General features: G+C 42.9%; 3 protein-coding genes across 4 annotated transcripts in view; 1 reads left to right on the top strand and 2 right to left on the bottom strand.

Annotated features, from left to right (window-relative positions):
* Nucleotides 1–11,321, bottom strand: part of ttc7b (tetratricopeptide repeat domain 7B) — a 20,347-nt gene extending 9,026 nt beyond the window's left edge. Inside the window, exons 1-18 of one of the 2 annotated variants that reach the window (XM_070547092.1) lie at nt 11,129–11,321; nt 9,238–9,392; nt 9,082–9,157; nt 5,036–5,128; nt 4,564–4,727; nt 4,034–4,155; nt 3,106–3,184; nt 2,822–2,997; nt 2,651–2,714; nt 2,443–2,580; nt 2,186–2,374; nt 1,990–2,107; nt 1,691–1,748; nt 1,442–1,514; nt 1,166–1,326; nt 843–959; nt 548–645; nt 139–408 (exon numbers count right to left, since the gene is read on the bottom strand). In XM_070547092.1, coding sequence (XP_070403193.1) covers nt 139–408; nt 548–645; nt 843–959; nt 1,166–1,326; nt 1,442–1,514; nt 1,691–1,748; nt 1,990–2,107; nt 2,186–2,374; nt 2,443–2,580; nt 2,651–2,714; nt 2,822–2,997; nt 3,106–3,184; nt 4,034–4,155; nt 4,564–4,727; nt 5,036–5,128; nt 9,082–9,157; nt 9,238–9,392; nt 11,129–11,249 — 2,272 coding nt within the window. In that variant the 5' untranslated portion in view covers nt 11,250–11,321. The remainder of the gene's footprint in view (nt 1–138; nt 409–547; nt 646–842; nt 960–1,165; nt 1,327–1,441; nt 1,515–1,690; nt 1,749–1,989; nt 2,108–2,185; nt 2,375–2,442; nt 2,581–2,650; nt 2,715–2,821; nt 2,998–3,105; nt 3,185–4,033; nt 4,156–4,563; nt 4,728–5,035; nt 5,129–9,081; nt 9,158–9,237; nt 9,393–11,128) is intronic. The other variant, XM_070547091.1, reaches the window with a different exon arrangement.
* Nucleotides 11,322–11,506: 185 nt separating this feature from the next.
* On the top strand, nt 11,507–13,625 carry fam177a1 (family with sequence similarity 177 member A1). The gene is made up of 5 exons (XM_015975655.3): nt 11,507–11,643; nt 11,892–12,068; nt 12,974–13,040; nt 13,149–13,246; nt 13,339–13,625. The coding sequence occupies exons 1-5, from the start codon at nt 11,629–11,631 to the stop codon at nt 13,552–13,554; spliced, it is 573 nt and encodes a 190-aa protein (XP_015831141.1). The 5' UTR covers nt 11,507–11,628; the 3' UTR covers nt 13,555–13,625.
* Nucleotides 13,626–15,758: 2,133 nt separating this feature from the next.
* On the bottom strand, nt 15,759–20,861 carry ppp2r3c (protein phosphatase 2, regulatory subunit B'', gamma). The gene is made up of 13 exons (XM_015975654.3): nt 20,679–20,861; nt 20,459–20,583; nt 20,158–20,262; nt 19,665–19,777; nt 19,307–19,404; nt 19,045–19,115; nt 18,828–18,960; nt 18,640–18,695; nt 16,920–16,995; nt 16,706–16,842; nt 16,456–16,593; nt 16,279–16,338; nt 15,759–16,186 (listed from the first exon to the last, which is right to left on the bottom strand). Exons 1-13 carry the CDS (start codon nt 20,743–20,745, stop codon nt 15,995–15,997), a joined length of 1,371 nt encoding a protein of 456 aa, XP_015831140.3. The 5' UTR covers nt 20,746–20,861; the 3' UTR covers nt 15,759–15,994.
* Nucleotides 20,862–21,015: the final 154 nt, after the last annotated feature.

The following is a 21,015-nucleotide window of genomic DNA, read 5'->3' as shown; positions in this document are numbered from 1 at the left end:
TCCAAAACGATGCAACAGGTCATAAATGAATGAATGAATGATTAGAGGAGCAGCACCAAACATGCAAATCCACCCCAAACTGTTTGCTGTCAGCTCACGCTCCACGCCATGCTACAGAGAGGGGAGGAGGCAGATCACAGTCAGAGAGCTGACGCAGAACCACGTGGCTGCAAAAGGGCCGAGTCCTGGTCTTGGTGGGTGGGGGAGGATGAGGAGGACCGGGACAGGGACGGGGAGGACGGGGAGGAAGGAAATAAGGGTTTTTGCCTGAAGGGGAAAGAGGGGGAGGCTGGAAAACAAAGGCAGGGGATGAGGGGGAGGACAGTGGGGAGGAGAGGGTGGTGGATGGGGAGGTGGGGGAGACTGGTTCAAAACCAGACAGGGAGGAGGAGGAGGAGGAGCCTGAGACTAAAAACAGGAAATAAAACAGAAAGAAGTTAAATCAATCAATCAGAGGATGAATAAAGGAAAAGGAGCAGACTGGTGTGGAGAGAAGAGCCTGATGGGAATGATTTCTGGCTTTGTGGGAAACGTTCCGATTTCCTACCAGTGTCAGGATCACTGAAGTCGGGCAGAGTCATGGCGGTGAGCTGTCGTCTGTCTGCGATGGCTCGGTCCAGCAGGCTGCTGCCACGCCCAGAATCACTACAACAAAAACAACAACAACACAATAAATAAACACACAGAACCCGTCTGACTCACTGAGCAGACTGAGAGTTTGAGTCAGACGTTTAATCCTGCCGCTGGCCTCATTATGAGGAAGAGGAGACTACTGTGTGTGTGTGTGTGTGTGTGTGTGTGTGTGTGTGTGTGTGTGTGTGTGTGTGTGTGTGTGTGTGTACCTTGGGTTTGTAAGGTTGTAAAAGCTCTTCCAGATCTGCAGCATGTGTTTACAGGTGAGCAAAGCGTCCTCTGGGGCTCGACACATCGCCTCCAATTTCACCTTGGTGTACAACAGACTGCACAACACACACACACACACACACACACACACACACACACACACACACACACACACACACACACACACACACACACACACACACACACAATCTATAAACTCAACATCTGCCTCTTGACTCAAAGACAGAAACTGCTGTGTGTGTGTGTGTGTGTGTGTGTGTGTGTGTGTGTGTGTGTGCGTGCGTGCGTGTGTGAGACACACTTGAAGTTCTCTGGGTACTCGGACAGAGCCATCTCTATGATGTTGAGGGCATCGTGGTAGTGTTTCTGTGCAGAGAGGAGCAGAGCCAGCAGGTGGAGCGAGTGGACGTCGTCTCCCTGGAGCTGCAGCGCCTGACGGACGTAACCCAACGCCTCTGGGATCTACACACAAAAACAAAAGCTACAGGCTTCACTAGAGCTGGGAGAAGACACATCAGTTCAGATAAAAAAGGGGGAATTTCTCATCGTTCGGGATCGGCATCTCATTGTTTGTCACCTGTCGGGAAACGGCAAGCTGCAGAGCCAAATAGAAAGCTGCAAGGTGGTCGGTGGGAGACAAACTCTGAGCTCTGCAGACAAGAAAAAGGTTCTTTTGTTGAAATGTGGTAAATTTCACAAACTTTAAAAGAAGTAAAACGCTTTGATCAGGTTTGCGCATCAAGATAACCGTTTCCTAAAGTTCCCAATAACACAATCTACTTAAAAAACACGACTAATAAGCTCAAATATAATAAATAGTGCGAACCTCTGAAAGGCTCCCAACGCTTTCCTCTGGTACTCTTCCTGCATGCTCCGTAAGGACGCTAAAACACGCAGACAAGAAAAGACACCTGGCTCAGTGACAGAAAACATGCTAACCAACAGTTACGAGATCTTTTCTGTCCACGACGTAGCTTTGTGGACAGAAACGTCACTTTAGGAACCTAAGAGAGAAGTTTGTGGATAAAGGTTGATTAATTTAGCAGAGATGAAGCCGAGTGCAACTTCCTTTTGTACGCTATGTTTCTGCAGGAATGTGATGTAAAATAACCGCTGTGGACTCACCGTCGGTGGCTTTCAGGCTGTAAACCAGACCGGCGGCTAGGTAGCCTTTAGCTCTGAACTCGGCGGCCTTCTCTCCCATGTCAATCACCATCTTAGCAAAGTTCTCCCCTTCGTCCAGCTGCAACGTGAAAGCGCAGAGATCAACGTAAAGAACGGAACTCTCGGAAGGTGGTGGAGGAGGAGATTTGGTCCTGACCCAGTGCAGAGGTCCGATGCAAAGTTTAACCGCCAGCAGCGGGATGGTCGGGTCGTTGGGCTTCAGGCGAACGCACTCCTTCAGGACCTTGACGGCACGAGCAGATTTTCCGGCCGCCATGAGCGACAAGGCGAGCTGGTACCACAGGTGGAACTCCTCGAAGGCGAACTTCATGGCTCTCTCCAAACACTGAAGGAAAACAAGGATTTAGCCCTCTCCGCACGACTGAATGTGTAGATCCACCTCCTGCAGGTCACCTCGGAAAGCATCTCGTACTGCCCCCTCCTGCCCAGAGCTATCGTCAGCAGGTCGTACACCACAGAGGCGGACTGCAGGCTGATGATCCGGTCGTTGTTGTGTTCTGGAATCCGGCTCAGCACGGCGTCGCGATTCGCCTGAAACGCAAACAGACGTTGAGACGGAACCGGGTCCGATCGGACGCTTCCACCGAGCATCGGTTCTCACCATGGACTCGCTGATGAGCAGCAGCAGCAAGGCTTCCTCCGTGTTCTCCTGAGGGCAAAACAAGCTGAAACGCAGCGGGAGAGTTAGAAGAGTTGGAGTGAGGGACAACTCCTCCGAAATGCCGTTTTTATTCCCAGTTGAGCACCAACGAACGTCCCGACGGCCACCTACTTCTCTCCCGAGTACACCCGTGGGCGGCGGCTCAGCGTGTAGCTCTTGCTGTAAGTGCGCCCTTGCTGCGTGAGATTATCCAGAGGTGACACCGTCGGCGGGTCTTCCAGAGGAGACCAGTAGCTCTGTTCACACATTCCTCTGAGTAGGATCTCTGCCAGCTGCCGGGCGATGGTCTGGCAAAAACAACAAACAAAAAAAAAACAAACATCACACAAGAGAGTTTGTAAAGAAACAAGAGCTCCAAGAAACGCCTCCATCGACCAATCCGATGCGATGCTCACCATACGAAGGTTCTGGGTGGTTCTGGTCTCAACGGCCCGAAGAATCTCCCGAAACCTGCCCACACCCTGTGTCAGGTTGCTATGGAAACGCAGATAGGAAAATGCTGATTAAGTCGAGGTATCGATAAAATAACAAACATTCATGATTTATTGTCCTGAACTTTTCTGCATTTGTTCAGTTTTCATCGTTACTGGAACCGAGGATTCTGGATGAATGTTTGGGCTCCTGCTGTAGCGTTCAACTCGGGAAGCTTCCTGTAATCCTTCACAATAAGAGTCCCAAGCATACCTCCAAACATCTGAAGCTCATACTGATTACTTCATCTTGTTGTGAAACAAAGGCAGTTTAGCTGCGGAGATAAACAAAAAGGCGGCACCTTTTATGTGATGAAACGAGTCGTTTTTAGTGTTTACTCCGTAAAAACATCCCAAATCCTCAACATCACCAATAGCAAACAGCAGCCGACTTCAGGAGCACAACGTGGTTCACCTTTAATCCCTTTTTGCCTTTCCTGACACGCCACCATACATTGACAAACTCTGGCCTGCATGTTCTGTTCAGACACAAAAGGCCGGTTTCCTGCTTTCTTTCCTTCCAGCAGGAGGTTTTTAGCAGCTGCTGCGGCGCCGCAGCTAACCCGGCTGAACTTAAATCCACACGACTGTGGGGAACACTCCGAGCTGAAATGCGTAGGACATTTAACCGCGCTCACACTTCATCCGCCCGTAAGCAGCTTTGTAACACCACAACTGCAAAGTGGGTGGAAGGTGTCCACAAAGAGCCCGTTTGTGAGTTCTGTCGGGTAAGTGGCGGACCGAAGCAGCGTGACGCAAACTTTCCTCAGAGGCAGCAAGTTTTTTTTTTTTTTTGAAAGATCTGAAGTAAACCCTCTTTAGCCATCATCCTCCACCTGCTCCCGTGGCTTACCCGTTCTTGAAGTGGATGACGTGGGCCCTCTGCAGGCCCGTCTCCAGGAAGTAGCCCAGTTCCAGGTCCTGAGATGTTGGGCCGGGCTTTGGGCTCCGGTTCTGAATCCCCGCTGATAACGCCTACGAAACAAACAGAAATGAGAGAAACGTCGACGTGGCTCTTTCTGTAAAACAGAACCCGACAGATAAGGCGCGCCGATGCAGACAAGGACAGTTTGATTTTCGGGCTTCATGAAAGAAGATAAACAAATCAGTCATACTCGTACCAGCGAGTGACTCACACTGAACGACTTCTTAATTCTTTACACGTTTTTAGGCATGAAAACTCCTCTCGATAAGATTTACTTCCACTTAGGCCGTGTTCTCCGAGTACGAGGAGAGATTTGTTTTTGATCTGGCTCTCGCGGCCAGACTCACATTAGCAGAATATTCATCGCACTCCCACAAACACGGGACAACGCTTCCAGGTACATTTCCAGTGAGCGTTTGTGCGCCAAGTTTCCTCGTTTCACACCCTCAAACACGAACCTTCTCAGCTTCCTGCAGGTACAGCAAAGCAATGTCTCCAGACTTCTCGTAGCAGGTGATGATTTCCTGATCTCGGTCTGTCGTGCTCCGTTTGGACGATGGAGACCCCGTGTTCTTATTGGACAGAGCTGGAGAGGCAGCTGGGACCCTCTCTAGACACAAGCCTGGGGGTAGCAGAAGACATGAGTCAGCTGGTTTCACCTCCGGGATATTCCACCAATCAAACGGCTTTATGCATCATATTTAATTATTTTTAACATCTGTGACAAATTAAAGGTCAGTTCAGAAAAAAAAAACATAGAAGCTGATGAGTGTGACTCTCTGCCGCCACTATGTGGAGAAAAGTGGTACTACAGGGATGAAATCTAGACAGCAGCAGAAGCAAAAATGATTTTCCTCACACGTAACATCACAGGCCGGGCTAGATTTTAAGATCCTGCGAGATAAATTATATCCGAGTGTTTGTTTGCACCTTTGGTGGCGTACGCCTCTGCGATCATGGAGAGCCGGTACACAGGAGCTCCAACCAGCTGCAGCTCATCCAGATTCACTCTGCTGTAGTGACCTGGAAGAACATTCAGCCTGGTGAGACATGCTTCTGCTTCCATTGAGCAGGTGTGTTAGATAGAGCTCACCGGGCCTTTGGAACGTCTTTTAAAGGTTCTACTTGGACATGATCAACTATCGTATTAGATCGCTGATCAATTACAGAGGAATGTTCGACTCTTTCACAATTTACCTCTGACTAATAAATCATTTAAAGAGCAAGTCACCCCCAAATCAACTGTTTTTTCTGATAAGCTATATAAATGCGTGTCTAATTGTGCTGCAGACACGTGTAGTCAATAGCTTTGCACTTTAGTGCATTTTATAGGGCTGGGGCTAACGATTATTTTTAAAACGATTAATCTAATGATTATTTTTCTATTGCACAATTAATAAAAACCAGAAAGTCTCAAATAAATTCCTCAAAAAAATTGATAAATTGTAGAGGTGCTGAAAAAAAAATCGATTCAAGTCTGAATCGGGATTCTTATTTATAAAGATTCAGAATCCCGATTCACAAAGATTCAGAATCGATTCCAAGACTCAAATATTTAGCACGTTACAGGTCTGAGATGCACTTTTTTGATCTTTATTAGGAGAGTCAGTACTCCGTTTACTTTTGTGGTCCCATAAATTGAGATGATTTATGTTTGAATCTGCTGATAAGAGGGCACTTGAATGTCATTTTTTCCATACTCAGTAATTTGATTCTCATATTTATTTTCTAAGTTGATAAATGAGTACTCAGGATTACTCATGTAACTTGACCCTACACATACTTGAAAAGTATTTGACCATATTATTTTCAAAGCTGCTGTTAGGTAACAAAAGATTTGTTATATTTTACAAGGTAAGCAAAAATAAATGTTGCCTGTTGGTCAAAAGATTGTTTCTGTTTACAGTTTTAGAATAACTTTATTTTACCTTGTAAATTTGCATTTTTAGAGCATGACCAGTCAAATAAAAATGTCCCATAGCTTTAACTAACTTGTACAACAAAGTAGTTCATCCTGGAGCTGACACTCTTTGTTAATACCGATTAAGAATCGATTTAAATTGAGAATCGATTCTAAATCGAATCGGCACCCCAAGAATCGAAATCAAATCAAATCGTGAGTTGCTCTAAGATTCACATCCCTAATAAATTGTTACTGTAAGAGAATAAACACTACAGGCCTTCCATTTTGTATAACACTGCTTTTATTGTGTTGGTTGGTTATGTTCTGGTGACATGTAGAACTTGGGAGAGCAGACTGCTGCCTGAGAGGTGGTTGGAGACGAAGCGTCTCCATGCTGCTTTGTTTTGGTCACTTATGAGCGTGAGGCAAGTGGTGTTACAACCCTTCCTGGGGAGTTTGGCTCATGTGCATAAAGGAAGGGACAATAACGGGATTTAAAAGTTAAAATGATGATCAGGTTTATTTACAACAACAAAAAAACATAAATCTTTCCATCCACAGGTTGGGAATAATAAAACTAATTCTGCCTGTGGGGAATCAAAACAAAAGTACAAATAAGTACGGATGTCCCACTGGGCAAAGATTACTGGGTTCTGGACCAAAATAAGGATCTCCAAAGGTCCAAACTCTAAACTGGGTGGTTAAATCAAACTCAAGGTGATATTTTAAACTAAACCGAAAACCCACAACACTCTAAATGTAATAAAAGGGAGACCTGCACCACAAAAACGATGAACTCTAAACCAAAACCTAACAGCTTATCCAAACGCAAGAAGCTGTTAGCGAAAATGCTAACAGTAGCTTTACCGACGTTAAGTTCAAGTTACCAAGTTTAAATAAACCAAAAACACCCAGCAGCAAACAGACCAGCACGGAGGAGAGACTGCTACCACCAAAACAGCTCTCCTAATGTCTGAAAGAAGCTCCTTTATGAAGGGAGAAACGCTCCCGGTGATTTTCTACATCTGCGATAGAGACGAAGCAGTTGTAATGATGTAGAATTACATTTAATTAATGAGCCACAAGGCGTGGGATTCCATAGGAAATATGGAATCCACCTTATGGATCGAGGGTTATTTAAACCAGAAGATTGGATCTTTTTATTGCAGGGATTAGATAACTGTTACGTATTCACTCAGACAACAGAAAAGAGAGAGAGTCAAGTTTAAAAGTTAATAATTTTATTACTAACAAATTAAACTAGACTGACTTTAAAACTAAATGTATAGTGTAACTAAAAATGGATGAGACGGTGAATGGATGACGTGTGATGTTAAAATCAGAACCAGCAAATCCGAAGAAGCGGTTGTTCTGACGGGAACCGAAGATGTTGTTTTGCATTAAGCTTTGATTCGGAAGTTCAGAAACACGAGACACCATCATGCCGATCTACCTTGCCTTCGGTGGAAGTCCTCTGTAGATCAGGAATATCGAGGTCCAGTGAACCCTCTCTGGAACCGAGCCGGTAGGAAAAGCTGCGGTTCCGATCAAACCCGTCTTGAGTTACTTCCGGCACACGACACGTTTATTGGCGTCTAGTGGGACCCAAGCCTGGGTCCGGAAGGTGGAGCTTTTGTTCTGAAAGGAGCTGTTGCCGCTGGTTGCTATAGCGACTGGATTTTTCAGCTTGTCGTTGGTTCTTTCGGTTAAAGAGTTTTAGATCAGGATTGGCCACTCCGTCATTTTCTCTGGAATGCTTTGAACTGGCGTTAGAGCTGACGTGGCGTAGTTTCATACTTCGGATGTTGTGGTTTATTGTCGAATGAAAATTACCAAACACCGTCAGAAGCACGCCTCCGTCAGATCTGTAAGATTCTGACTGGATCAGTGAACGTAATGTGTTATGTCCTTTTAACACTACGTGAAATGAGTCTTGTTGGAACACTTAAAGTCACAGTACCTTTATATTCTATAGGATCATAATAAAGTAATTAATATTTTGATTTCACAGGTTGGTCACATCTTATTTATTGACTTTGATGGATTAGCTTTATTAAAATAGAGTTCTTTGATTAATTAAAAGAAAAGAGTTCTTTCTTCGTTCTTCTGTTGAGCTGAAAATAAGCAGGTTAGAAGGAATGCATGAGACCTTGAGACTATCTATCATGCAGACTAGTCCTGAGCAAAGAAGGGAAAATAAGAGTCATTCCGTTCCGTTACACAGTACATTTGAACCCGGAAGTTGTTGTCTGTTGCCGGGAGACGAAGGCGGGCAAAACAAGAAAGGAATCTAGTAGCGGACGGACATTGTTAGTGTCTTCGGTATTTGGTGGAGATGTTAGTGAAGGCGGAGAAGAGGGCGAACTAGAGGAAAAACAGGCAGATTCCTCCTCTATTTACAAACTCCTGGGGATGCAACAAGTGGGCGTGGTGCGTCGACTACCGGATCTGACGTCGACAAATTTTTGTTAAATTATAGATTTTCTGCCTAAAACTAACTGTCAGTGTTGCACCGTTGTCAGGTAAAAACTCTGCACTGCATTTGAATTTAAAATTTAAATTTTAAATCTGCCATCGCTATTGGCTAAGAGTTACCCTAGAACGTTAGCTGGTACCATATGATGTCACAATGTTGTTGTGAGCCTGTGTGTGTGTGTGTGTGTGTGTGTGTGTGTGTGTGTGTGTGTGTGTGTGTGTGTATTTGTTAGCGGCTCCGCCCTCTTGGTCTGCTAGGCAACAGCATTTGTCAAACAGGAAGTGGGAGTGGAGTAATACTCTGGTAGGGGGTGACTTGCTCTTTAAGCATAAAACAGACACTAAGCTGCACAAATCTCTGCAGCCAGATGCAACTGACCATCTGTTGCTACCACTGAAACTGATAAAATTACAGTTTGACATGACACGAGATAGCATTTTTATGTCAGAATGAAATATTTAGGCAGGCATTGTCTTAAAAATGATAAAAGGGGACAAGATGAGGGCAGAAGAACAGGTTAGGACTGAAAAAAATGTTATACATAAAATAATAAATTAAAAACAAACTGAAATAAAATAAAAACAGAGGGAGGTTTACCTAAAGCATCTTTGTATTCTCCCTCCACATAACAGAGTTTGGCCATCAACAGACTGGCTTCCTGAAGATGATCAGCCTGAAGAAAAGTTGAATTTGAAGCTTTGGATTTTTACAAGAACCACTGAGATAAAGAGTCAGTAAGTTATCCAGGTTTACCTTGAGGTTTCCTCTGTCCAGAGCAGCAGTGAGATGCTTCCTGATCTCCACCAGTTTGGGCTGAGGACCTCTGGGACTGGAGCCCTGTTTGATGGGATTCTCCTTCAAGTACATCTGGAGTTTGCATTCCCCCAGCAGAAGTTCACCTAAGTCGTCTACACACAAACGCACATTTATTTTAAGTAGGGCAGCAAAATATATCAGCATCAATATTGGTATCGGCAGATGTTAGTCAGTCATCGGTATCGGTCCGATAAATAAAACTGGGCCGATATTAACAACCGATATTTTTTCCACCTTGTTTCCATCTGTTTATCAGTTTTAGAGTGTGTGTTTGTATGTGTGTGTGTGTGTGTGTGTGTGTGTATTCGTTTAGTCATGTGACAGTGATTGCAATCATCTCAGAAGCGTAAATGTGTGTAATGTGTGTACATAATACCGTAAATTCTGCTTTAATAGTTTTCATTCTATACAAAATCTGATGATTTTAGAAGCATTAATGTCAGTATATCGGTGTAGGAGCCATATGTGTCATTTCTTTTTGCGCACTTGAGAGGAGGCTTTGCCTCATGTTATTGGTTAATTGCTTGTGGAAGCACCAGCAAATACCATCGGCAAATATCAGTTATCGGCCATAACAGTGATATTAATATCTGATATCGGTATCGGCCCAAAAATTTCATATCGGTGCATCACTAATTTTAAGAGAAATTGCTAATAGTGCCTGTTGGAAAATCAGAAATTCAGCGTGTGAATCTATTAACAGCGAAACACTTCTTTTCTAACAAACATACCAAACAGAAATAGGGACAAATTATCCAACTATGCAAGAGTGTGTTTAAAGCTTGATCCATAATCCCACTGCTGGCTCAACTCAAAGCTTCCAAAGGTTGAATTTCACAATTTTTACAGTTGAAAAAACTAATTTACATTTAAAAAGTGCCATTTCTTACAAATAGATGGACAGATGTGAAACACACACACACATAAATGGATTTTGGAGATTATTTCTGCAGATCCAGAAGAAACATGTTTGGTTAAAATTGAATCTGTAGAAAACGGATTATTTCAAAATACAATTCCTAAAAACTAATTTTATTTTACTTTGCTACTTCTATCCAGTCTCCAGCCACAGACAGCGCTTATTTATTTGGCAATTAAGTCAAAAATCATTCTCTCAGCAGCTTTACTTTAGCTCACATGACGAATCAATAAAGATTACATTTAGCAATAATCCCATTTGAAATCTGTTTTTCTTGCTACTGGATTAACAATCAGCGTTTAAAACAACTTCATTTTATTTCGTGATTAAATAAACAAAATTTAAGACACAGGCTGCACCATTCATTTCATCTGTTAGCTTGTAGCTATTTAGTGCAAAGCCTAAAATTTTGTTTTCGGCTAAATAATTCGCGTGCTAGAACCGATTTTAAAGCAAGTGAATAAAAAACGTACAGATCTGGAAAAATCGGCTCTGATTAAAACTCATTAAATGTCAATTAACCCATAAAATGTGAGTATATGTGTGCTGCATCTACTAGCATCCAAAAATCAATTAAATTTGTGATTGAAGAATTAGTTCATTGAATTGAATACAAGTTATTTGTTTTATTTGACTGCAGATGAGCTTACTGGATGAAATCTTAATATAATTGTAAAATGTTAATGGTTGTCACACAAGTAAATCAGTGTATGAGATATGAAAGAGGTGACACAGACCAGGTCACGTCAACAAATGTGAAGATAAGTCACCCAAAAGATGCGACGCGGGTTGATTTTAAGTGAAACACGGAGCTGAAACTATCATCTTTCAATGCAGTTGTCAGGAAGTCCGGAAGACCCAGGCCGGGGAAAGGGCCTCCCAAACCGCATCAAAAAACCAGCTCCCTACCATTTGATATCAGCTTCGCCGACAGCTGCCGAACCAGCTCCGGTATCTTGTCCCACTGACTCTCGGAGCGACACCGCTCTATCTCGGTCTCCAGTCGTGATCCAGACTTCCTCGCGGTCATTTTCGTGACTGGGGTCGGCTGGACTGGACCAAAACACCACAGAGGTTCCCTCCGGCAAGAACAACCGTCACGTTTACGTGCACGACAGAAACTTCCGGCGTGTACTTTTGAAATAAATCATATGTCTAGGCTTGTGTGATTTATACAAGCTCGTAGGACTTATACAAACCACGTTTATGCCTTCTGGAATATAAAACCAAGTTTGGTCAATTACTTCACTCATAAATTGTTCGTGTTCGTGGAATCAGTAACTTCAAAATCATTATTGTGAAAATTACAAACCGGAAAAGGTACAAATGGTTACAACAGAAAGCGAATAACTCAGGTGGCAGAGTTTTCGTTGTATGCGACTAATGACAACGGTTCATTGGGATCAACAATGGAAATCGAAAAGGTTGGTGAATACTTAACCAATGTTTGCTTTCTTCCTAAATTTTAACCATAAAATAAGGACTTTTCCAGTTTGTTTACATTTACTTCCTTAGCTTTGGAGCTAAAGTTAAACTCCTCGTAGCTAAAAGAAACAACTGGAGATTTGTTTTCTCTTGTTGTAAATTTAACTCAATTCTCTCCTGTTTCGGTCACACCAAACAGTAAGTCTTCAGCAGCGTTGGGTTTGATCATCTGTTTGTGCTAAACCAGAGTAACGGTGGGCCGAGCCGCTTTGAGACCGTGGAGATTGAGTCCAGTCATCCGAGGGTGAAGCTTCCCCGCAGGACCATTCACTTTGCCAACGGAGACACCATGGAGGAATTTAGCACCGATGAAGAGGAGGAAGAGGAGGCACGTGTGAAGAAAGATGTCATTACAGTCGATCCGGTATGCCGAGATCAAACAGAGGTCGTGTGAACACTAGAAGTCTGCTTATTCAATTTTACAGTTATACGGTTCTGTGCAAAAGTCATGATTCATCCTAGCCTGGTGAACTAGACCAAATTTTTGCTTTGCAAAGTTTGTAAATAATATATTTATTTAGTCTGGCTTGCCTGGCTAGATTCATCCACTATTTCCGTATTTTTTACCCCCAACGAGCCCCAACCCCTTTAATTATTTTCATCTCTCTGGATCTTTTCATTTTTAAACTTGTTTGAACTCAGTTAAGTTAAACTTTCAGGCCTTAAAGTCTTCATAATTTAAAGAGCAAGTCACCCCCAAAATCAACAATTTTTTTCTGATAAACTATATAAGTGTGTGTAATCGTGCTGCAGACACGTGTAGTCAATAGTTTGGCACTTTAGTGCATTTTAGTTAAAAATTTTATTTTCTGCCTAAAACTGTCAGTGTTGTGCCGTTGTCAGGTAAAAATTCTGCACTGCATTTGAATTTAAATCTGCCATCGCTATTGGCTAAGAGGTACCCTAGAATGTTAGCTGGTACCATATGATGTCACAATGTTGTTGTGAGCCTGTGTGTGTGTGTGTGTGTTAGTGGCTCCGCCCTCTCGGTCTGCTAGGCAACAGCATTTGTTGCATTTTTCAAACAGGAAGTGGGAGTTGAGTAAGAATTTGGTATGGGGTGATTTGCTCTTTAAGGAATGAACCATCGTTGTTGTGGAACACAACTTTCGGAGTTGCAAATAAGCAGCTTTTAAGTTAAAGTTTGCAAAAATGAGATGATGCCACTTTTTACGAGTAGACCAAATAAAGCAAAGGTGAAACGCTGAAAATAATGTGTAGAGCACAGTTCAAACAACAGAAAGTAAACAAAATCCTGTGTGTCTCCAGTCCAAACTGACCTGGGGTCCTTACTTCTGGTTCTACATGTGGAGAATGGCCACCTCCACTGTCTCAGGTAGTTACCGCCCCTCAAGGATTTTTGTTACATACCTGATCCTTGTGGAAATGGATCATATCACATCACACTTTGTTTTAAGTGTGTGTGTATGTGTGTGTCCTGCAGTGTGTGACTACATGGGAGAGAGACTGGCCTCTCTGTTTGGCGTCACCACTCCTAAGTACCAGTATGCTATTGATGAGTACTACCGCATTAAGAAAGAGGTATCACCCTGGCAGATGCATATTTTACAGCTAAGGAAATACACTTGCTAGCAAAACTGTAAAATGCTAAAAACGCTGGTATCTACCTGCAGGAGGAGGAGGAAGAGGAGGAGAACCGTCTCGCTGAAGAGGCTGATCGTGCATTTGCAATCCAGCGACGAGGCGAGCAGGAAAATTCAGCAGCTGCGGTGAAGGAGCAGCCCGAGTCTTCCGGCGCATCCTTCGTTAACGTTAGCTTCGAGGTTGAGCCTGAGCCTTCAGTCGGGAGTCAAGACCCCAACAGAGTCCCGTCTCCCCTCCCCTCCTGAAAGCCGACACACATTTAAACTTTAACGTACTCAGCTGCATAAACTAAAAATAGTTTTGTGTTTTATCTTTATAAAGGGATTATTTTATCATAACACAGTGAGAAGAATGAAAAAGGTGAGAGGAAGCGTTTGTGTTGTGAAAATAATGTGTGTGCAGCGTGTGATCCATGTTGAACTTAGAATTTCACTATCTGTGACATTCTGGCGGTCATTTGCTTTAAGCTGACATCACGTTTGATGATTTAAACACTGGATTTACTTATGAATAAGTTTAAACAGGTGAGGCGATCTGCTCCTGACTGGAAGAGTTTTAGCTTTAAACCGAAGCCATCGCCGCCTGGATGTTGGAAACGGGATCTTTGAGTTTATGGTTTTCAGGATGAGGAACTTGTGGAACCAGTCTGAACAATACTTGGTCAGTTTGGTGACTCAGTCCACGCCTTTGGGCTCTTCCTGTTTCTGAGTAAGCGAGTGTCGTGTTTAGGTGTTTGCCTTGTGCCAAAGTATCCAGAGGAATGTCAGAACCCAGATTTTTCCCAGCAAAATATTCCAGCATGATGATATTTCATCTTCTCTGAACGTAGAAACGCACAAAAGCTTTAAGAGCAAGTCACCCCATACCAGATTCTTACTCCACTCCCACTTCCTGTTTGAAAAATGCAACAAATGCTGTTGCCTAGCAGGCCGAGGGGGCGGAGCCACTAACAAATACACACACACACGCTCACAACATTGTGACATGGTACCAGCTAACGTTCTAGGGTACCTCTTAGCCAATAGCGATGGCAGATATAAATTCAAATGCAGTGCAGAGTTTTTATCTGACGACGGCACAACACTGACAGTTTTAGGCAGAAAATTACAATTTTAACTAAAATGCATTTAAGTGCAAAACTATTGACTACACGTGTCTGCAGCACGATTAGACACACATTTATGTAGTTTATCAGAAGAAAAATGTTGATTTGGGGGTGACTTGCTCTTCAGAGAAGTTGTGAAGACTCCTTGAAGGAGCTGATTGAATGTTTACTCCGATGAATCTGGAGAAAATATATAGTAGATGATAAACGTGTCTCAATTTAAAGAGCAAGTCAACCCCTACCAGAGTCTAACTCCACTCCCACGTCATGTTTGAAAAATGCAACACATGCTGTTGCCTGGCAGACCGAGAGGGCGGAGCTGCTAACAAATACACACACACACACACACACAGGCTCACGACAGCATTGTGACATCATAATGTACCAGTTTGCATCATAGCATACTTCTTAGCCAATGGCGGTGGCAGATTTAAATTAAAATACAGTGCAGAGTTTTTACCTGACGACGGCACAACACTGCCAGTTTTAGGCAGAATATTTAAATTTGAACTAAGATGCACTGAAGTGCCAAATTATTGACGACACGTGTCTGCAGCACGATTAGACACTCGTTTATTTAGTTTATCAGCAAAAAAAAAGTTTATTTGGGGGTGACTTGCTCTTTAAAGAGAAAGTCACTCCAGATCAACAGTTTTTTTCCTGATAAACTAAATAAACGAGTGTCTGATCGTGCTGCAGACACGTGTAGTCAATAATTCGGCACTTTAGTGCATCTTAGTTAAAATTTAAACATTCTGCCTAAAACTGTCAGTGTTGCACTGTCGTCAGGTAAAAACTGCACTACATTTGAATTTAAGTCTGGCGTCGCTATTGGCTAAGAGGTACCCTATGGTGTTAGATGGTACAATATGATGTCACAATGTCGTGAGCGTGTGTATTTGTTAGCGGCTCTGCCCTCTCGGTCTGCTAGGCAACGGCATTTTTTGCATTTTTCAAACAGGAAGTGGGAGTGGAGTTACTCTGGTAGGGGGTGACTTGCTCTTTAAAAGTAAAAAACAAACTGTAAATACCGGTAGCACAAAAAAGGTCCAGTTCAGGTTTGAATCAGATTCCAAACTGCTGACTTCATCAGCTGTAAATAAACAGTCCAATAAATAAAAATAAAGCCTCTGCATAGCGACAACTAAATGTTACAGAAGAGCTCATTGTCAGAAAACCTAACATAAGCAACAAGTTTAACCATTTAAAAATCTGGTCAGTCTTTTTAAATGTATTTATCTTCATTTTTAATAAATTTTTAAATATTCAAAAGGGTTTCTGTTCTTATATCCCAGTATAATGCTGTGAAGTATTTCAGTGTCATGTTACTAAATGAACTCCATCTTAGATTTTATGTACAGTTTATTTTTTATAACTTCATCGTCTGGAAAAATAGTTAAAATTCATAAACAAGTTTTTCAAATAAAAACAATCAACAGAAAGTGATGTAACGGTTGTTAGGATAAGTGTTTGATAATAAATCCCAGTTTAAGGGTCAATATCGGAAAAGACAAAACCATTTTTATCATTTCTCTCGGATTGCAGAAATGAGTCTCCTAACATCTCCTGCTCAGATCTCTTCAAGTGTCATCGAGCTCAGCTGTGTTGCCGTCGTTGTCGTTGGCAACCAGCACCTCTCTGTTCTCATAGGTCCAGAAGCCGTTAAGGTCAATCAGGATGCTGACCACCGTGTCGCCCTGGCAACAGTTAACCAAGTCCGGGAGAGTGATCCTATAGGGGTCTTTGGGCTTCACCATGTCGAAGATCTCATCCTGAAGACAGACGGAGGTGAAAACATTCATCAGCCTCAGAATTTAATCATCTAAAGATGTGTAGCAGCAGCAAAGCGTGCCTGCGGTTCTACCTTCACATCCTGGAAGGAGACGGGCTCCTGACCGTGCACCTTCATCTGCTCCTGAATGGCCTGCAGAAAAAATAACACTGATTATCTAGAAATTATGACATAAATGTGTTTCTTTACATTTGACAATAAAGTTTTGAATCTTGAGTCTTCATTGAACAAATATTTTAGTATTTTTACCCTGAAGAAGTAGTTGAGGGTGAAAACGTTGACGTAACCTTGATTCTCCATGTCCAGAAGCTTAAATAAATACTGCAACGCCGCCGGCTCCTTCCTGTTTTCCAGAGCCAACACAAAGTCCAGGTAGGTCTTATAGTCCTGGAATAAACACGGAGGAAATGGAGGTGAATATTCTACAGGTATGAGTTTACCTTCACCCCAAAAACTGGAGCATCAGCGGATGTTTGGGAAATAAGGAAAACGGTCGTACCATTTCCCCATCGTAGGTGAGGCATTCCTGAAACACGCGGTCCAGAAAGACGGAGGTGAGCGTCGCCGTGCCGTAACGAGACAGCTCTTCTTTGCTCAACATCCCGTTGTGATCTTTGTCCAGGTTGAGGTACTGACCTGTTGGAATAAGGTGATAATGCTCTAGACCAGTGAGACAGAAAGTGTGGGAGTAGAACACTCGTGCATTTACCCACCGTAGACTCTGAGAGCCGACGGGGCCGAGAACCAGTTTGACTCTTGGCTTTCTTTAGACAACTCCTCATCTCTCAACTGGAAACCGGAGAAAAATAAAGAATATTAGACACATTTGTAGGACTTAAACTCAAACTTTATTTATTTATATAGCACTTAAGCACTTTGAGTTGCATGCATTGTAGGATTAACAAATTAAAAAGGCCCCGCATACCCACATTCCCTCCCATCCCAAGAATTTTAAAAACAGTCTGACAATAAAAACCCCTTCACAACATTCATCCTCCGGCACGCACGCGCACACACACACACACACAAATGGAAAAAAACACAATGGACTGAGTTCAGATGAGCCAGACCTGCTAAGATAAGGAAACACCATCAGGGGAGCCATCCGCCCCGACAGCAGCAGATCCACAGCAGCAGCCGAGGCACCGACACAGGGCGCCCAGGGCAGGGAGGGCGGAGACCCCCACCTCCACCCAGGCACACCTGGAAAGCACCCAGGCCGCCACAGCCGACCACCGCCCCCGGGGCAGAGGGCTCCCACAGAGGACAAAAACAAACTAAATTTATGTTACAATAGGAAGTAATTTGCTGCAAATAAACGTTTTAGTTAAGATGAGCCAATTCTGGTTCATCTTCAGATCTGACCTGATGAAACGGACTCAATTTCAATTTATTTATTTATAAAGCACCTTCTACTACCTAAGTGGAGGCTCAAGGTGCTGAACAGGACGTAAAAACCAGAATATAAATAAACCGAAAATTATGATTGTTACGTTCCCCACTATTGTGTGGCCGTAAATGTGCTGTTTTTCTTTTTTATTATTGTGTTTGGTTAAAATGGCGCATTTAAGTACAAACCAGATAAGGACACACAAGTTGACGGACAGACAACATGACTACAAGACATCACTGGAGGGTGGCGTCCCCGTTGCTGTGGAGACGTGCCGCGATTCCCTCGCTGCGGACGTTCTCTCCGATGACGTCACTGGGAGGTCCCCGCTCCGGAATTGCTGCAGCCACACCTGCAGCTCATCTTTGTTCCCGTGAAAGGATAAAAGGAACGTTGGATACACGCCCGAGGAGCTACTCCTAACCCATGAGTAGTCTCCATTTCTGCTCCGTTCTGGACAATACGGTTGTGATTACGTGCGCGTGGTTAGAGGAAAGCCTCTGCGTGGTATTCTACTAAAGCCTGAGTCAGTGGTTCCTAGCCTCTAGTGCCAATCGCTTCATACTGGTATCTTTGCCTAGACAGAAATCTAATAATTCTCTGTTCTTTAAAAGGCTCATTTTGTTTGGCTTCAGAGAGCCTTTTTGCTTATAGAAGCTCTTAGAAACCCGTACCAGCTTGAGTAAATATATCAACGTTTTAATTAAATAAGGAAAATATTTTTATACCCAGGTTTCTTTCTCATCTGTTATCTTTTCTCTGTCCTCTTAGCTTCTTAAAGTAAGGAGGAAAGCATAGCAAGTTAAAAGCTAACATGATTCTGGAAACAAAAACGTCTACACGGAAGACGTGTTAGTGATTCAGCCCTTAGTGTCTAATGAGTAATCTGACTTTTCACAGGTTAAGCCAATCAGGCTGCATTTTGTCTGATTCTGATTGTCGGATTACTTTTTTTTTTTGAGTAGTCTCCAAAAAAAACATTGAAACAACAAAACTGGTGTCTGATCATTACTGAACACTCGAACGAGTGAAGAACTTCCTACCTCCAGCAAGTCATCCAGGAAACTGCAGGCCAAGATATCTTGAATTTTAATCTTTCCTGTTAACACACGTTTCTTTACATTAGAGAGACACAAATGTTCGCTACGTCTGCACATCGTTTACATCAAAGAATACGCAAACTGAGCTTTGTCGACGAGGGTGCACGGACTAACGAATCACCTGAACTCACCGGTCCGAAGCGGATCGAGGAAGAAAAAAAACTTGCGAACAGCCGTGCAGACGTAGAAAGAATAAAACGATTTCTCCAGTCCGTCCAGCTGAGGTAGAGTCGGGATCAGCTCTAGGATGTAGTTCTCTAGATCCTATAGGGATGAGAAACATCACACAACCAATTAGATCAATAAATTAGATTTATGTGTGAAGTGAAACGGGTGTTTGACTCTTACTGATTCTCTCAGGTATCCTTGTCCCGCTACATCATACAGACTCAGGCCAATTCGGGTCTGATGCAACCAAACTAAACCAGAACAGAAATGATCCCATACTTATGAGAGCCCCATGCAAGCCACCGGAGCTGACTAAAGCAAACATTAAAATAAATAACACGTGCCGCAGAAACCTTTAATCTAACAGAACAAACAAATAACCTTTGCAGTTTGTTTCATTAAAAAGTCAAAAAAGAAAAGAAAAGAAAGACTTTTTTCAAACCTTTCCTCATAACGTAGTTAAAGAACTGCATGATGGATATTCGGCCGTACGGGTCACTGTGCAGCAGTTTGCCGTAAACTCTGGCTGTGAAAAACTTTCTGTAAGACAAACAGATGTACGATATATTAGCTGTCTGAAATAAAGGGAAATTAATTAATGCGTTAAAAGAATTAAAGGTTTGCAGTTTCCAGAAACTAGGATGCTCTTAAGCAACTTTTAATGCAGTTATACTTTAGTGTCTTCCTACTTAAATCTAAAGTTTTCAGGCACTTAAGCATCAAACTCTTGGGTGCAAATGAGAGCAGCTCTCTGTGCAGAACCCTGTTCTACGAGGAAGAACCAACTCCTAGTTACTCACCTGCACTTTTCTCCTGCCTTCTCCCCCACCTGCAGGTAAGCTTCGTAGTTGATCATGGCTTCATCTCCATTCACTGGAGGCACCTGGTGTTTGTCTAGCAGGAACCACAGATTCTACAAAAACACAACACAATCCATCTGTGACCATTTTTTTCCTGTTAGAGACTGTGGGAAAGGAGTTAAGTGCTTGCCCCATAATCGGAAGGTTGCAGGTTCGAGCCCTGTTCACTCTGCTGCTGCAGTGTCCTTGGGCAAGACACTTAACCCACCTTGCCGGTTGGGGGTGGTTGGAGGGACCGGTGGGGCCTGTGTGTGGCAGAATCACCTCTGTCACTGTGCGCCAGGGCAGCTGTGGCTACAATGTAGCTCATCACCACCAGGGTGTGAATGTGAATTACTGATTGTGTTGTAAAACACCTTGGAGGGTTCCAGGCCTCTAGAAGGCCATAACAAATACAGGCCATTTACGATCTGCTGAATAGTTCTGTTTTTACCTGGAGCTCTTCATTGTCTAACAGTTCTCTGCTCTTCCTCTGGAGGAAAACGGCTCTGGATTCTTCTCTGAGCTTCTGAAGGAGCAATTCATCCTCTGCTGGAAGCTGCAAAACATCATCATCACACAGATGTTTTCACAACATCTGGATCGTTTCAAATCAACTCACCAGGACCTGCTTCCATAGCTTAAACTCTTAAAACACAGCTTGCAAGATTATCTTGTACGTCTAAAGCAAACTATGAAGAAACTACAAACTGTTTACATGTATTGTACCATTCAGCATTTGAATAAACAACTACCTTATAATAAAACCGTGGTATGGTTTTATACGATTTGTCATTATCGACACCTCCTCTCCATTCTGTGTAATATTTGGTGAACATTTCAGTTTCTTCCTCTTTCTTTTCATCTTCACTCCTCTCGTCTTCTCAAAGAAGAAAAGAACGGACAGAAAATCACTCAACAAAACCAAAACATGACAAGCCTACGTTAGCTCATCAAAACAACACAGTTTCTGACCCTTTTTATAGTTGGCGAGTCTTCTCTTGAGAATATCCGCCCAGTTGGAGTCCTCCTCTTTAGCCATACCGGCTGAGAAAACAACTTAACATCAACTTTATAATGTTTTTCGTCAAAACAGCTAGTTCACGAAAGAAGCTAGGAAGATTCAACGTCAAAGTGAAATAGAGCTACTTCCGGTTAATTGCCATGTTTTCAAAATAAAAAACAAGACGTGAAATTTATGTATAACATCTAAACGTTTGAATGACAAAAATATATTATTTTTTTGTCCAGATAGATTATATGCTGATGCAGCCTCAACAACACAAAATGTTTTCATTTGCTTTGTAGCTTT

This window comes from Nothobranchius furzeri, chromosome 18, assembly GCF_043380555.1.
Source record: "Nothobranchius furzeri strain GRZ-AD chromosome 18, NfurGRZ-RIMD1, whole genome shotgun sequence".
Lineage (NCBI taxonomy): Eukaryota > Metazoa > Chordata > Actinopteri > Cyprinodontiformes > Nothobranchiidae > Nothobranchius > Nothobranchius furzeri.
This window is presented reverse-complemented; position numbering and strand designations above follow the sequence as displayed.

What these genes read in the sequence shown, in the direction of transcription:
- fam177a1 (XM_015975655.3), top strand. An exon ending in ATGTCATTACAGTCGATCCG is followed by an intron (nt 12,069 to 12,973) that starts GTATGCCGAGAT and finishes GTGTGTCTCCAG; the next exon opens with TCCAAACTGACCTGGGGTCC. An exon ending in ACTACCGCATTAAGAAAGAG is followed by an intron (nt 13,247 to 13,338) that starts GTATCACCCTGG and finishes ATCTACCTGCAG; the next exon opens with GAGGAGGAGGAAGAGGAGGA.
- ppp2r3c (XM_015975654.3), bottom strand. Translation starts at nt 20,745, where the DNA reads ATGGCTAAAGAGGAGGACTCCAACTGGGCGGATATTCTCAAGAGAAGA. An exon ending in TAGACAATGAAGAGCTCCAG is followed by an intron (nt 19,778 to 20,157) that starts GTAAAAACAGAA and finishes GTGTTTTTGTAG; the next exon opens with AATCTGTGGTTCCTGCTAGA. An exon ending in AAGGATACCTGAGAGAATCA is followed by an intron (nt 18,961 to 19,044) that starts GTAAGAGTCAAA and finishes TCATCCCTATAG; the next exon opens with GATCTAGAGAACTACATCCT.